The sequence below is a fragment of the Equus przewalskii genome, chromosome 15 (genome assembly GCF_037783145.1).
Source record: "Equus przewalskii isolate Varuska chromosome 15, EquPr2, whole genome shotgun sequence".
In the NCBI taxonomy this organism is placed as follows: Eukaryota; Metazoa; Chordata; class Mammalia; order Perissodactyla; family Equidae; genus Equus; species Equus przewalskii.
In genome coordinates, this window is record NC_091845.1 from 81,137,586 (window position 1) to 81,154,929 (window position 17,344).

Sequence of the window (17,344 nt, forward strand, 5' to 3'; positions counted from 1 at the left end):
GGTTGAGGAGGATGTTTCAGTTTGTGTTGGCTTAGGTTCTGTTCTGTTTATAGGATGGGAAAGACTTGAGGGTCTTTAAAATGCTGATGAGGAGAGAACAGAGCTGGGAAAATTGATTAGAGAAGGCAGAGCACAGGAGAAGATTAATTTGTAGGAGACAGGAATGGGATGAAAAGGAAGGTGGAAAGATTAGCCAGAGGAGAAGGGGAACCTTCCGTTTTGATGGTGGAGAAGCTGCCGATGTGGGCTTTCCCCTGAATTTCTTTCCATGTATTCCTCTGGAGTTCAGACTACTCACTCCTCCAAACAGCAGACTACATCTCCCTATCCTCTCTTCCCGCAATGCAAATCTACCTGTTAACCTCTTTTCTAGGTTCTTATGAGTAAACTAGGTATCTCAGTATCTCAGAACATTGTTTTAGGCACAGTACATATACAGTCATGCACCGTCTAACGACATTCAGTGAGTGAAGGGACCGCATATCCAATGGTGGTCCCATAAGATCAGTACCATATAGCTTAGGTATGCAGTAGGCCATACCATCTAGGGTGGTGTAGGTACACTCTATGATGTTCGCACAATGACGAAATCACCTAACAACGCATTTCTCAGAACATATCCCCATCATGAAGCAACACATGACCGTCTACAATTCACGTTCCATTTCAATTGGATACCAGCAATACAAACTTATCTATAAATTTTGCAGTCAATAACAATTCAGCAAGCTCAACTATATATATTTGAAACAGAAAAGCACCCAAAATTTCATTAGTCAAATTAAGTCTTTGTCGATCATGAACCATCGACCTTGGTATAAAATAAACGCAAGAGGAAGCTTTCTGGCTATTCAGTCGCATCTCACTTAGCAAAGCTGTTAACTTAGAAATGGTGACTGAGGAGAAACAAATGGCCCTTAACGACCTCAGCATTTCCTACTCAGACAGGATCTCTGTACGGGGGAAACGTGGCTAACCCTCAAGGTAGCTGTTATTATCAACCACTAAAGTGAAACGTGTTACAAATAGAATGAAAAGTTACTACTCTGCTGAGGAAAAATCATCAGTTTGATTAATCTGAATGAAATAAGATAACATATACTGCATAAAAGATGAAGCCTGTAAAAATTGTTGGCACCAAAATAAAGCCTTTTAAAAATATTTAAAAAGAAGAAGAAGAGGACCTTCTACATATTACTCCACAGTCTACCTCCCAGAAAGAGGCAAACAGGGAAAAGCCACTGTGACTCACCTTGGTGGGTCCATTTCCATTAATTGCCACTGGTAGTGTTTCATAAAATACGTTCTTAGCTCTGGCTTTACCATTTTCAAATTTCAAAACAACTTCATCTGGGTTAAAAAGAAAAAACAGGTTTTAGTCACTTACATTGCATGTGTATTTACACGTACATATGTGTCTATCTATAGCTATAGCTATCTACATAGCCATATCTATCTATATACATATCTTGTTACAAAATTTCTCATGCATACTATGCCATGTGCTGCAACACTCTCAGGACCCCTCCAAGTCAGCAGATACCCAAAATGAAGGATGGGACTGGTACAGATAGACAGTCTGAGAGTCTCACTTACTCCAGCCTGGCACTGGCAAGTGAGTTACTACGCCACTGGGGTGTCTGGAGGAAGGAAAGCATCTTTGGAATCCTACCTGTGTCTCTTCAAAGTGATGTGATCCTAGACCAGTTAAACTATTGTCTCAACTTACTCATTTGTAAGTGAGGTCCTTGCCTGACTTTCAAGGCTATTATGAAGATAATAACAATATATGTATGGCGAATAGAACGCTGCCAGGCACAAGCAAGGCTTCTACAATTGGCCACCATTGACAGTATTTCCAGTTCTTGAAAATCAGAACTAATGCAAACTCCAGGAATACACAAGTCAAATGGGAGCAGCAACAGTGTTTTGGGTTTTTTTTTTTGCTTTCAGCTTTTTTCCCCTCATATTTCCTGAGTACTCCAAACTAAATATTCTGAGAATCTTTTTACTGTATGAACTGACTTGAAGAAGTGTATTGAATTGCAACATATTTTTAATTTTTAAGGTATTAATGCATTAATTAATTAATATATTTTTATTTTAATGTATTAATATATTGTTATCAAGATATACGTCTCTTTAGGAAAACACACACAGGCATAGGTACATGCACGCACACATGCAACTGCACCCACCCACCCCCCCCCAACACACACACAGATCCGTAAGTGTGCATGCCCAGTTACCAGCTACCTTTCAGCTAGGGTAAAATACTCTAATGCTCTAATACTCTTGGGTAATTCACAATACAGAGAACTTATACTGGAAAACGTGTAAAAGGTGTAAAAATGAGGTGCAGGTAATTCGTAAATAAATCTGCAGTCCCCAGATGGTGAGACATTAAATTCTAGACTACCTTAGGCCAGAAGTTTATCTTTTTTGCACTAGTCTTAGGAAATGATTTTAACCGAATGAATTTAACTATACCAAGCTAAGCTCAAGTTCAATATTTTTTAACAGTTGCAATATCTACACGTCAAACCTAGTCACAGACCCAAAATGGATACAACAAAAGGGAGGACAGTTGAAAACACTGGTGTTCATTTGTACACACGAGTAATCTAGTATCTAGCAAGCATACCTACAGCTCCATTTAAGGTCTGGAAAATTTTGCATTTGTGATCCAATGTGATGTTAATAGCTTCCTAAAAATAAGAATAGAATGGAATTGAAAATGACAACAAAAACAGCAAACAACTCTATCTTGTTAATATCGTTTGGGGGGGAAATTTAAAGGTCCTATATCTAAATTATTCCAGCAATATTTTTCAAAAAGACAGAAAGAATGTAATTTTATAGTTTATTAAATTGGAGGATAAAGGGTATGGTAAAGCATTCAAGTTTTTCTCTGAATATTTCTACTTCTCCACCTTTTGACTTGTTCTGACCAGAGAATTGTTAGCAGAAGTAAAATGAATAGCTTCCACTTGGAGCATGTAATTGCCAGTTCGAGACCCTAAGTGTGCTCTTTCCCTGTGGACATGACCCATCAGCCTGGGTCCCTGAATGACCACAATAAGTAGAAACGCCCTGCTGACCTGGACATGTAGCAGGAGGAATAAACCTCTGTTGTGTTAAGCTGCTGAGGTTGGGGGTTATCATTGGAGCATAACCCGTCTGACCGCTATAAGAAGTTTGTAATTAATCAACATAATCATAATAATTAACCTGCTTTACAAACCTTATGCTTCTCAATGCACCAGTTTTTCTGCTACATTACAGTGTTTTAAGAATATTCCTAAAAATTGTCTTTGTCTGCTGTTATGGACTGTTTGTGTCCCCCCAAAACTCATATGTTGGAGCCTAATGTGATGGTATTTAGAGATGGGGCCCTCGGGAGGTAATTAGCGTTAAACTGAGCTCATGAGAGTGGGACCCTCGTGATGGGATTAGTGCGCTTATAAGAGACATCAGAAGGTTTACTCTCTCTCCCTCAGCCATGTGAGGACACAGCAAAAAAGTGATTGCTGTCTACGAGCCAGGAAGAGGGCCCTCACCAGGACCCGACTGTGCTGGCACCCTGATCTCGGATTTCCACCCTCCAGAACTGTGAGAAAATAAACTTGTGTTGTTTAAGCCACCCTGTCTACGATATTTTGTGAATGGCAGACCAAGCAGACTAAGACACATGCTATAGACAAAATCTTATGCTTAGAGAGAAACAAACAGGATTTATGCAACTAAAACGATTATAAACCCAGCAGTGAGATTTCAGAGGAAGCATCCTAAAGCAGGGACAACTCAACGAGTCTCAGGGTACTTTCACAGTTGAATTACACTAAAAGAAGACGGACAGCAAGCAGCACGGACCAGCACTCTTGCCAAGAGGAGGTTTCTTCTCCCAGAGGAGAGAATAAGTCCTAGGCTTGGCATGTCAGGCACACAAGAGGGAAAGTAAAAAACAGAGATGAAGAAAAGTAAACATTTTAAGAATGAAGGTTACTAAATATTTAATGTCTAATGAAAATACTTAGATGACAAGTATTTATCTAAGAAACAGAAACAGCTACAGTTACAAACTCACTATAAAATATACTTAAAATCTTACATTTCCTAATGACAATACCCACAGATACACAACTCAGTAAATTTTAGAACTGTGTCAGTTATATACAGTAAATTTGTGAAACATGAACTTATATTAGGTAAATATATTAAAAATATTCTTGAATTAGAGAACTTTGGTTTTACTTTTCTCCAAAGTTTCATTTAAATCAATCTCAGGAGTATTCTCTCCAGGGCCTATGACAGATGGCTATTGTCCTCAATGTTCCCCCACTTGCCAACAGAACTCAGATTTTCAGTAGGACACATATGCTTGAAATAAAGAACAAAATTTCCTTTGCATAGCATCTATAGCCACATAAATATGTTTTAGTGAAAGAAAAGTATGAGAAAGTATTTTGTGAAACTTCTAGGAATGCTACATAAAGAGAGGTGACACAACTGAAATGGTCCCCTATTTACTATTCTGCTGCTTAACTGCCCAGAACATGGATACAATGGCTGGAGCTCCAGTAGCCATCTTGAATAAGGAGGTAGACTGAAAGTGGGAGCTATTACACATACCCTCTTCAGTGGATTAACGTAAATTTTAGTGTAAAATAGTTGATCATCATCATTATCCTGGAGATTCCACTCCTGCACTATACGGTTGATATATGGAGCATAACCAATAAATCCTGCAATACAACAGAGACAGAATAGAGGATTTAGTATTCAAAGACCAAAACCTGTGTCTGTGTCAATTCCACTGACCAATTGTATAGAGTTGTAAAGCCTCTAGGCCAAATCCTTAGGTTAGAATTTCCTGGCTCACCGTGAGAGAAATATGAGTTTGAGGGTCCTTTGTTTTATGTATAAACTACAATAGAGTGAATTTTACTATGAATTGCAAATCAAAGACTCTTTTTGAATAAACACATTCCCAAAATTAATTGACACAAATAGGGGACCTAATATTTTCCAAAGTTCCTAAGGGAAAAAAAGTTACTAGGAAAAGAATAGAATAAGACAGAAGAATTTTCTTTCTGACCTTCTAAAATACTCTTCTTGGATCCTTCGTAGAGGATTCGCTGTTTCTGAAAAAGGAAAATCTCTACTACAGTGGTTTTAAGGTCAGTGCCAGAGACGCTAACACAATCAAAGGAATGTTGGATTTGTCACTGACTGCAAACATCCAAAGAAATTTTATATCTAGGACATTTTGGGAATTTTTCCTTTACTTGAGCTAGTCATTATTGTGCCTGCTAAACCATTTTCTGGCTAGGTTTTGTGTGTCACAGTCTGGAGAAAGGAAGTCTAAAATTGGATTTTTCCCCTTGGCCCTAGAGCGTAAGGATTACGTTTGCCAATAACAGTTGTCTATAAAAGACACAGACAACAGGATCATTTTTCCTCTGTTCGAGTCTTCCTCTGAATTTCAGAAACGCAGCCAAGCTGTGCTGTTTCACTGACATGCAATACTTTTAAAAAAGGACAAATTTTACTCCTGTGAAATGAAAGGAAACCAGGAAACCTAATTTTTTACCCTCAAAATTAACATTTTCTCCTAGGAATAAGAATTAAAAGAAATAGGTCCAGGACTACTGCTGTTACCTAAAGAAAAGAAGACAAAATGGACACGCTAAAGCAATCACCGGTTGTTCATTTTTGCTATTTTTGCCAAATAGAAAAATCCTAAAACACTGAAAAATAATGCACTTTTTAATTTCTGTGACCAATCTTCTGTGATAAAAAATAGATCCACATAGCAACACATGACATTTTCCAATGGTTTATGTTGCTGTTTTCAAAAATTACGTTTCCTTATCCTATTTAAAAATCTCAAACATCCCAAAAAAAGAAAAGGAATTACATCTATTTTCCTAGAATGTGACATACATTTTATATGATTTTTATTTTTCTACTAAACTGTCATATTATTTCACAACAATAAAGTTTCTAATATTCTTAAACTTTCCTCATAAGGTAACACGCTTACTCTCCATGACAAAGATTTTTTTAAACTAAATGACACACCCACAAACAAAACTCATGTTCTTTAAACAACTCTCAATAGCTCACTCAGGAAATTACATAAACTTTTATCGACTGTATTTAAATTTCTACCATCTCTTTAACTATTTTGACTACAGAAGGCATAAGGATGATGTTTTGATGTCTTTGTATCATCTCTTTCCCACCTATAAACACCTTTTCCTTAATTAAAATTCCTCACAAAGGCGCTCATTGGTAGTTTTCTGCTGTTTGCACAGTACTGTGTATCCATCTGAAATTTAGATCCCTGAGCAGATATATCACTATCTAGATGAATTTACCTATGATATTTCACTATGCAGGTCATGTTTGGAAAAATTAACAAACATAACATAAAACTTACCCTAGAGTTCGATAGCTGCACAGTTTTTAAACTATCTAGGACTTAGGATAAGCTACAAAAATGAGCCTTGCGTGACTGAAGGCCTGACGGTTTGGAGGTAGAAACAGCAGCATCCACAATTCATGTGCTCAGCCGAGAGTGGGCAGCCTCCCAGGCAGAGGCTTTGTCAGTGCACGAACTGGAAATCTAAGGGTGAAAGACAGCTAAGGCAATGAGGTCAGAGTGACCAATATGAGAAAGCGTAGGCTCCGACTTGAATACGAAGTAAAATCCAAAGGTGGTGGAGAGATTATAGGAAAAAATAAAACAGTCAAGAGATCCAAAAAACCATTAACTGTAGATGTACTGAGATGGAGAGTAAACGTGAGCTAAAACTAGCAGTACAAACTGGAATTTAAGGTGTCAGAAGTGCAATATTCATGTGGGCTGACAAAGTTCCAAGGCACAACTCTGGGATTGGGATGTTGAAATAAAGTGCAGGGAATAGAGCCAGGTTGAGGCATCTCACTGAGAAAGTAAAGTACTTGCTAAAGCTTTCGCTGTCTTAAGTGGCTGAGCGAAGCCTAGGATCCAGACATGCTATGCTGCCACCTCAAGGAACATTTATTTGAAATATCCTGAAGGGTATCACTAATTTACACGGAAATCACCCAAAATATCTGTTTTTCCAATGTGGCTTGCAATCTCCACCCAACTTGTTTCTCTAACATGTCCCCCCATCCTATTTGGTTACGTCTTCTGACCATATATTTACATTAATCTCAGTCTAGGGAAAATATTTTGGAGTCATGATAAGTCCAAAGTCAAACTTTCTATCATTCTTTGGAGGGAGGGGGGAAATGTGATAATTTGTTCCTTTAATTTGCAGCGGCATAGCTAATCAGCACTTTAAGTATACCCAGATACTTAATGTTGAATCTTTTTTACTAGCGATTTCAAGACCAATCATTCATTACTCCAATACATTTAAAATCTAGATAAAATTAAGTAATGTCTATTTTTTAAAGCTGCATGATTGTAGATTGTAGATTGCACTTTTTCCTAAGGGAACTTATTAAATCTACTATCCTTAGATAGAAAATTCTCAATGAAACTACAATGAGAAGACCCAAATTCATGTCGTTTTCCCTTTAACAACCAAATGTCTTTAGAGAAGTCACTTAAATTTGGAGGACATGGGTTTTCTCCCTTATCATGTGGAAATAATAACAGTGCCTAGTGTTGTTAGGAGCATCATATGACATAATATATGGGAAAATGCTTTGTCAACTTATAAGATGCAATGTGGATTTTAAACTGATATAATTTTTCCATACTTGTAAGATGATAACAGTTATTTAAATCTTCATTCTACAGTTATATATACAAAAAAAAAGGTTGTTTTATCAATATTTATAATTTACTATGACTTGCATTAAACTTTTCTGCCAGTGTCTTACCTACCTCCTGAATTCAGGTATCGTTTCCCAATGTGCACTATGGGATACTTGTCTGCTAATCTTTTATCTGGCCACAGAATTCCATCTGCTGCAAAGACCACTTTGTGGTTTGACTTTTGAAACTTTTTTAGAACTTCTTCTGGACCACCAGCAAATATGACATCAAAGCTGTTTAATGAGGGAAAAAAGAAGTTTTAAAGTACACTTGTCTGAATTTAGGCACATAAACCAAAAAGTAGTTTCCAATAAAAGTCAGAATTTAGACTCCAACACAAGATTAATAACAACTATTTACAGAGTACACCAAACAATTGTCCTTCAACTTAAATTGTATAGACTGTATTAAATTATTAGTGTTTACATTACACTGGCAAATGAAGTTCAAATAAAAGACAGCTTTTTTAGTACTAGTCAATATTTTTTCAAAAATCACTTATTCCCCAAAATCAAAATTATAAAAGTGTTAAAATTTTAAAAAGTCCGTAATTTGCTATATACCTTAATAATACAGACACAATCACTGACAGAAGCTGCCATTGTAACTGCCTCATGTTTCAATTTAATTTGTACCCATCCATTATAATTTCTGAAGATTTCATTATCTTTGACAAAATGTGTTCAACTACTAATATTCATCAACATAAATTTATATTTGAATCACTATTTAGCCTGAAATCCTAAAACAAAAGTGTATAGACAAATGCATCCTTTTAAAGCTCAATAAATTTGAAAGAAATTATGTAAAATTGACACTATAGTTTAATGTCTATAGTTTCATTGACCTTTCTGGAGACTTCATTCCTCATAGTTAATTCACAGAATCACAACAACTTAATAAAATATAAAGCATAAAAGCCACTATCTGTTTCATACTTTCTCCATTCTTGCTACGACCACAGATTCTTTTGCACCTTTTTTTACATCAGAGAACCTCAAGGCCAAAGGTTTCCAAATATGATAATTTAATGACTTAAGATCCGGATGACAAACAATAAAAGTAAACAGATGCTCTTGAATTCAGCACCAGGTCTTCCTAACAGCCAATAGTCCTGATGCACAGCTGTGATATCTGAACGGAGGAGGGAGGAGGCTGCTCCACATGCCTTTCCCAGGCAGACCTGCTCTCAAGGAGCTTGTTAATATGCTAGGATAGTAGTAATGTATCACGCAACATTTAATAACTTTCTATATATGAATGGTTTTATCAAAATAAAACACACTATTGGGGCCAGTCTGATGGTGCATCGGTTAAGTTCACACGTTCCGCTTCAGCGGCCTGGGGTTCACCAGTTCGGATCCCAGGTGTGGACCTATGCACCGCTTATCAAGCCATGCTGTGGCAGGCATCCCACATATAAAGCACAGCAAGGACGGACACGGATGTTAGCTCAGGGTCAATCTTCCTCAGCAAAAAGAGGAAGATTGGTGGCAGATGTTAGCTCAGGGTTAATCTTCCTCATGAATTAATTAACTAATTAATTAATTAAAACACACTATTGCTCATCTCTATAAAACTAAAAACCCAATGAAATTGTATAAAATTACTTTAACAAGAACAGTGTAAGTTTATACTTGTGGTAGAGATGCTAACTGACCCCATGCACATTCCCATGCCTTTATTTTGATAACGGAATCCTGCCCTGTTAACTGGGAACATGGCTGTCTTGCTAAAGACTATTCTGGAGCTAGATGTGGCCGCATGACTAAGTCTGTCCAACGGAGTGTGAGTGGAACTAGTGTGCTCAGTCATACCAGGTCCTGGGCTTCAAAAAGGAAGTTGCCTGCCCTCTGCTTCTCTCTCTCTTCCTTTCCCCTTCCATGGTAAACAAGACTTTACAAGTGAAAAATACTTGACATACACACCCACACCACAGAGTCCACTTCTGGATCAAAAGTAAAACCAAAACAAAACATGAAAATTAAAATGTTGTTGACGTACAACTAAATTTAGTAATTATGCCTAGCCAATTTTTAAAAAAATAAGGGTGAGATAAAAAAGATAGACTATTTCATTTATATTGTCCTAGAGGATTTAAATTGTATCATTTGTTTTTATTTCAGTTACAAAAAATAACACTTCAAAATTAAAACATATCTCTATAGGTATACATTTTGGTACATAGTTTTTTCTCTTTTCTAAGATCAATAAGCAAGAAACTGCTAATACTGTTAATAACATAATCATAAAGTGACTCAGGGCATATAATTTGAAGTCTGCCAGTTGGATTTCTAATTCCAGCTCTGCCACTTGCTATGTGAGTTAACCTTAGACAAGTTAGTTACTTGAACTCTTTATGCTTCAGTTTATGTATAAAATGGGGGAGAAAGTAGTACCTATCTCATCAAGCTATTGTAAAAAAATTAAAAATTAAGAACAATATATGGCAAATTATAAGCATTCAATAAAGTTAACAAAAATTAACATTATTGCTGCTAGAAGATAAGGTCTAACGTAAGGGGAGAGGCAGGAGGAAAACTCTCCCTTAAGTTTATACAAATCTGTAGTTTAAAATAATTTTATTTTTAGCAAGATATACATATGTTGTATGACAAATTTTAAATCAGAATAAATTTGTTCTGACTAAAACCTCAAACCAACTTTTCCCTGCCTGTATATTTAATAAACTGGATTAATCTGACTTCACAAGACAATATTTACAAAAATATATCAAGTTTCTCTTTTTCTTATAAATAAGTACAACTGATTTCCTCAGTATGACTTTAGATTTCTGCCTCCTAAAATAATCCTGTCTTTTCTAGCAGGGGATTTTCCTAATATTGAAGATTAGGAAGTAAGACTAGTTCCATGAGTATCTGAGCCATGAGGGGCGAGACACATAAGCCATCCAAGTTGTAGAGGAACCCCAATACATTGTCTGGAGACAGCAAAAAGAGCTTCCTACGTCAGAGACCCACATAACTGGGGACAGGCCAAAGTGATTGAGAGATTTTCCAGGTAGCATCACGTATTCAAAGTTGTAAATGCACACTTGGAAAGCGAATGTCTTCTGTCTTTGTAACCCCGGGGAAGGATACAGTATTACAGAGTATCTCCCAAATGATTAACAGAAGTCAACAGCGTGAAAAGCAGGCACTGTGGGAACTTCTAGTTTTATAATTTTGTATTTTATAAGCATGCATTACCTTGATAACAAAAAGCAATTATTTTAAAGCAAAATGTACAGGCAAAAGTTATCTTCACATAATTTAAATGAGAACTGACTGTGAATAAAAATGTAAGGTTGCTGAAAGTTTCCCATTTTATTCTCAGAAGCGGCATTGTTATTTCTGTGTTTAAGGACTTTAGAAAAGTTCTTTGAACCAATTTAAAATTTTTCAAAGGTCAAGAAAGTTTTTCTGCTCAAAGTTACTTTGGCTACGACAACCCAAATAGTCAAATTTTTTAACAAATCCACAACAGTCATAAAAATAATTCTCATAGGAATTTGATCTATTTAAATATGAAGAATAAAATAAAATTTTCCGCCACTAACTGTGGTAAATATTCCTGGGTCCTGCAAAAGCCATAAGGTTCCACATTAAGTGGTCATACTGAGTCCTCCAGCAGACATGTCAGTGTTCTATCTCTAACAGGTCATTTAAACTTTACAAGTGTTTGTCCTTCTGTGCTCTCTGTTTCTGTGACACCACCACAGTCACCCAAGCTGAAATCCTTCATTCAGCCTTGCTTCCTCCCTTTCCATGGCCCCTCTCATCAAATCTTTCAACAAATCCTATTGATTCCTTCTACGTAATCTATTTAGCATTCAAATCCTCTTCATTCCCACTAGAAGACACCGGACTGGATTAATTCAAAAACCCTACATGCCTCCACATTACCCACCCCCTCCCCACTTCTAATAAGGACTGTCTGACAAACTCTCCTGAAAACCATTCTGTGCCAGTTCCCAGACTGGATCACTGGTCCTCAACTAGGGTTTAAAGCAGGATTCAGCGAATATTTACTATCTAGTCTTTTACAGAAAAAACTTTAGGCTTTGCGAGCAATATGGTCTCTGTTGCAAGAACTCAATTCTGCTGTCGTGGTACCAAAGCGGCCAAAGGCTAAATGTAAACAAATGGGCATAGTTGTGTTCTAATAACTGTTTACAAAAACAAGCAGTGGGCCAGACCACAGCTTACCAACCACCAGCCTACAAAATGAAGTCTAAACGAATCACCCTCACATTAATAACTTTCCATTAAATAGCCTGTTCTAAAGCCAAACTGAATTATTTGACCTGTCATCCACATCTTTATTCAGGATGCTTCATCCGCTTAGCATGTCTCTTCCCAATCAGGTCCAAAGCATTCACCTTCAAGGTCCATTTCGAATGTCACCTCCTCTACAAACCTCACTTGATCAGCATAAATGGAAAAATCGTTTCCTTCCTCTTAATTCCCACAGCTCCTTTCCTCTCCCCTTTCATGGAACATTTTATTTTTCACTCTTCATGCTGGGAGTGCCTATCTTACAGTAGGCTGCGAGTTCTTCCTTCACAGGCCAGATCTGCTTCTTTATTCATCTGTGAATTCCCCTAGCCCTGTATTTTGAAGACAGTCAATAAATACTTGCTGAATTAATGAACGAATAAATGAATCCCAAGTCTCAATAAGAAGCAAAAGGTACTGAGTAGCCAGGAAAGAAAGCAACAGAAGAGTTCTCTAATTTTTTTTATTTGTTCCTACCTAATCCAACACTTTCTTCATCATCACTGATATAAACTTAAGCCAAAAGTTATAATCATTCAAACTATTAGCAGCCAGTGTTTAAAAGCTTAAAGGCTAATGAAACTGAAGCACACCAGTAGCAATACATCTGATAATTCTGTTTTTAACTGTGTCTTCATCTTAAATAGATATCTATATTTCCATAGATAATTAATACCACAAACTAATACTATGGAACCCCCTCCCCCCCCAAAAAAAACAGTTGAAATGTCCACCCAGTTGAATCTGCAGAGCAAACTACAATAAAATCACAGTGGTAAAGGATTAAATTTATTGTAGGAATTATGGAGGAAAGAACAGATATTAGCTCATATAAAGTGGGTACTATTTTAAAAACTAAATACGACTAGAGGAGGATTTTCCTCCAAACAGTAAACCATTTTGTTTCCTCAACATAGAATTCTTACTGAGTCTGGGCAGAGGTATGAGTCACTAGGACACTGCCGAGCTGGAGGGTCATTTTCTCCAGACAGTTTTCTGAGAGTGGCCTAGCGCTGGAGTAACAACTAGCCGAGAGGACGGCAAAGGACAGAATGATGGCAAGACACCAACCTGTGTAAGCTGCTAGTTATCTGTGGGACCGTGAGTCAGCATACCTGTTGTTTCTGGGTCAGTCTCATTATTTATAAAATAAATGCAATAGATGGTTAATTTTAAATAAAAATCTCCCTCTTGTTTTAAAATGATAGTTAGGTTTAATCTTGGCAACATTAGTACTTTCAAATCTGACATATATTCAGTGCACAGTAAGTATTCATTGAGTCGATGAAGAAATAAAGAACCCATTTTTTTTAATCCCCGCATTTATTTTTATGTAGCTACAATATGCCAGATATAATGTATACAAAGCTCTGGATAGAAAAATGTATCCAGAGAACAGGATTTCTGTGCATCAGCATCCCTCCTCCCAGCCACAGCAGCTAGCACCATATTTTGCACATAAGAGATGCTTAATACATGTTTACGCAAAAGAACAAAATCCAAGGAGTAGATGATCTGTTTGGGGAAATATATATACGCGCATATATGTATAAATATGTATATACATACACACACATAAAACAGACAAATTAATGCCATACAAGAGTACCATACATCAGTCCAGATGTATATAAACACCCAATGCTTCTTTTGTATACAACCTGCTTATTCCTCCTTCCATCACACCTACTAACATCCTCAGTAAATACTAACAGGAACATCTGAGCAATCTGACAAACTAAAAGTCACTCATTTCCTACATAATTCCCAACCGTATTTCACACTATTCTGGATGAGCCAGAAGGCAGTGCAATGTATTTAAGTGACAGCTAGTGATTTCAATTTTTCCTCCAAAAAAAGAAAAAAGCAATATAGAAACTGAGAACTCTGATGTGTTTGGCTTTCCTTCATACTAATATAATGAAATGTTGTCCGTCGGTAATGACTAGGTTCTTGGTGTCTGCACACACAAACTGTCATCACTGCCAGGAAAGAGGAGTTGGTCAAATAAATATGCCCTAGCTAGTTAAAATTATAGCCATTGTCCTTGAAAAGCTTTGTTTTCAGAAAATTTTTACTCTGTCTTCTGAACAAACTATGTAAGACAATACAAAATGCAGGAATACGGAGTACGTAAACTGAATTATGAGAAGTATAAAATACTTATTTTGAAGAATACAAATAAGATAGGACCTGGTTACCTGTAGAATTAAAACATATAAATTATACTTCTTACTTCAATAACAAAATCATAAGAATATTTTCACAATTAGCAAAATGACCCAACAAAACATAACCTTTCACAATTTTTTTAAAGTAAATGATTCTAAGGAGATTATGCCAACATTCAAATTTTTTTGAAGACATATATTTTTCTTCCAAATTAGGTCTGCTCAGTTTTGTTTGCAGAATGAGTATAATATGAGACTTCCTTGAGGATGGGATATGTGTTTCTTTCTTTTCTGGAGTGTTAAGTCCTATGCCTGGGTCACAGTTTGTGCTCAAGACAGGTATACTGAATGCAAAGTGAAAAACTGGCTTCACTCATCTTTTTCAGCAAAACTGTATTTAATCAGAAGCCAAAAGAAACAAACATTGGTTGACATGAAAGATGAGAAGCAATAGCATCTTTTTTATGCTTTCTAATCAAAATACAATTGTTTCAACAATTTCAATCTTTGAAATTTGGAAAATTTCAATGCTTTCCGGCCTTTATAAGTCATTTTATCTCTCCAAATGAATGAAGCAAAAACAATCTTTAAAAATAGTTTCAAAGCGTCCAGCATATTTCTCCCTCTTTCAATATCTGTTTCTCCCTCTTCTAATGCAATTTATTGTCATCTAATAGTTATTGGTTCCCTGCTATTCACTCTGACCATATGTAAATCAGATACAGGCCCCAGCTTCACTGTCTGGAACATACAAACAATGACAATTCAACAAGACGAGTGAATAGAAGCCAGCAATATACAATTAAAGTGATAAGGCACACATGCGAACAGCAGAGATTCGCGTGACTAAGATTATCCCTCAATTTTCAGCCAGTGTTTATTTATCCTGGATCCATCTCCCAGACCAGGGCCACCTAGAAAACCACTAATGTAATGGCTTCACTTGATATTCATTTTAATTTTATATCAGCTTTTGTATTGTAACATTGACTACCATTCTAATTTTTTAAGTTTAGTCTTCCTTACTGCTATCATTAGTTAGCAAGGGCCTCTAAATTGCAAAGTCAATTCCTTTATCTGACCTAAAAGTCATACAGTTAATCATCTTTAATCACATACTTTAATGACCCGGGGAGTTTATACCTACTCAAATCCTTGGGCAGATATTTTCATAGAGGAAATGTTCCCTTTGGTGAGCCCAGTAATCACCACTGAATACACCTTTCAAATATTTCATATATTGGGAGACTTTCAAAATAAGCACACCTGCATTCTGACTAATGGCATTATATTCAATGGCACCAAAAAATGTAAATTTATGCTCTGTCCAAATTCAAACTCAATTAATTGCACTGACTTTATTTATAACTAATTTTCTTCTAAAGAATTTTCTTAAGTTTAAAAGCAAAAGAATAAAACAAATAAAGTTTTTATTAGACAATTATCTGACCCCCAAAAGTATTCCACCCCATGCTTACTTAAGGGTCGGGACTCTGCTAGTTTATATTTCACCATATTCCGCACAGAACAAGTTTGTGAGGATATTTGGTATGCATCTAATTTACTCCTAATCACACAAACACATTTTGTTACATATTGCCCTACATATTATTCTAAAAAAACAAAACTGGTCACTGTATGGTAATAATTAGGTCTGACCAACTGTCTTCAATGTCACTAAAGTTAAAGAAATACATGCTTTACAAGCTAATTCTAAATGTAATGCAAAGTCCCTCATTATAAAATTCAAAGGCTCAGCTACCTTGATGAAGGTGAATTATAAAGTCATTATGAAACAATTTTTCTCCATAAGAGAATCTGCAGCTACAAAGTTACAATAGTTGTTCCCAGAATCTTTATGAGCCTATTTCAAAAGATCTCATCACATATCATCCCTTAAAAGTCATCAAACTTATTATATTTACTGGTAGTTCCTCTAATCAAGAGGAGACTGTCAGCTTCACAAACTATTTTAATTGCAATAAAACACACACACACACACACACCCTGCAGTGAAACTCAAAGAAAAGTTAGTGGTACTTTCTTATATGGAGAGCTTCAGTTTTCATTTTGTTTTGAGAAGAACCCAAACCCTTGCCAAATACTCACTTTTATATAAATTAAATATGATAAATCTTACCCTACAGAGTCTATTTATAAACAACCAACCTCTAATTTTAAATGTTCACCCGAAAGTCAGTTTAGAATACATATTCCCATGGAAGCAATGTTATAAAATTGTTTCCAAACTAATTCACAAAGGCCTACCTAATGAGCATGAAGGACCATTCTAGGGTAGTGGAAATGTCTTAAAACTGAGTAGTGATAACTGCATAACTCTGTAAATTTACTAACTATTACTGAATTTTACACTTAAAATGAGTGTATCTCATGGTATATAAATCATACCTCAATGAAGCTATTTTTTAAAAATCCTATCTAAACCATTAAGTATATAAATCTTTGTATTTTTTTCAGAGTAGTGACCTATGCGTCCATAAAACTAATTATTATCGTTGAATTGTCCTTTAAAAAATCACATAAGGGGGGCTGGCCCCGTGGCCAAGTGGTTAAGTTCGCGCACTCCATTGCAGGCGGCCCAGTGTTTTGTTGGTTCGAATTCTGGGCGCGGACATGGCACCGCTCATCAAACCATGCTGAGGCAGTGTCCCACATGCCACAACTAGACGGACCCACAACGAAGAATATACAACTATGTAACGGAGGGCTTTGGGGGGAAAAAGAAAAAAAAATCACATAAGAAATAATGGTTTGTTTGATTTATTAAAATTAATATATTCTGAATTCTAGCCTTGACCAGAGGTAAGATTAATTAGGAGATTAACAATTTTGATACTGAATTATCGCCAATAATTTATAAACAGTCTAATTAATTTCTTCCAGACCTTAGATTACCCACAATTTTCTACTGCATGGATCACTCTGTAGACAATACTTTTTCAAAAGGGTGTTGTTTAAAAACACATAAGAGGAGGAAAAAACCTCTAACCTGGCACCATTTGCCCATCCCTCTTTACCTTGGTTACTTTCTCACCATCCCTAGGTTTTCCAGGAGG

At 36.2% G+C, this 17,344-nt stretch overlaps 1 protein-coding gene across 4 annotated transcripts in view; it reads right to left on the reverse strand.

The window, feature by feature from the left end:
- Positions 1-17,344, reverse strand: part of PLOD2 (procollagen-lysine,2-oxoglutarate 5-dioxygenase 2) — an 87,854-nt gene that overhangs the window by 25,925 nt on the left and 44,585 nt on the right. For all 4 annotated transcript variants that reach the window (XM_070577593.1, XM_070577594.1, XM_070577592.1 and 1 more), the window contains exons 4-7: positions 7,889-8,052; positions 4,633-4,745; positions 2,645-2,708; positions 1,253-1,350 (exon numbers count right to left, since the gene is read on the reverse strand). In XM_070577593.1, coding sequence (XP_070433694.1) covers positions 1,253-1,350; positions 2,645-2,708; positions 4,633-4,745; positions 7,889-8,052 — 439 coding nt within the window. The remainder of the gene's footprint in view (positions 1-1,252; positions 1,351-2,644; positions 2,709-4,632; positions 4,746-7,888; positions 8,053-17,344) is intronic.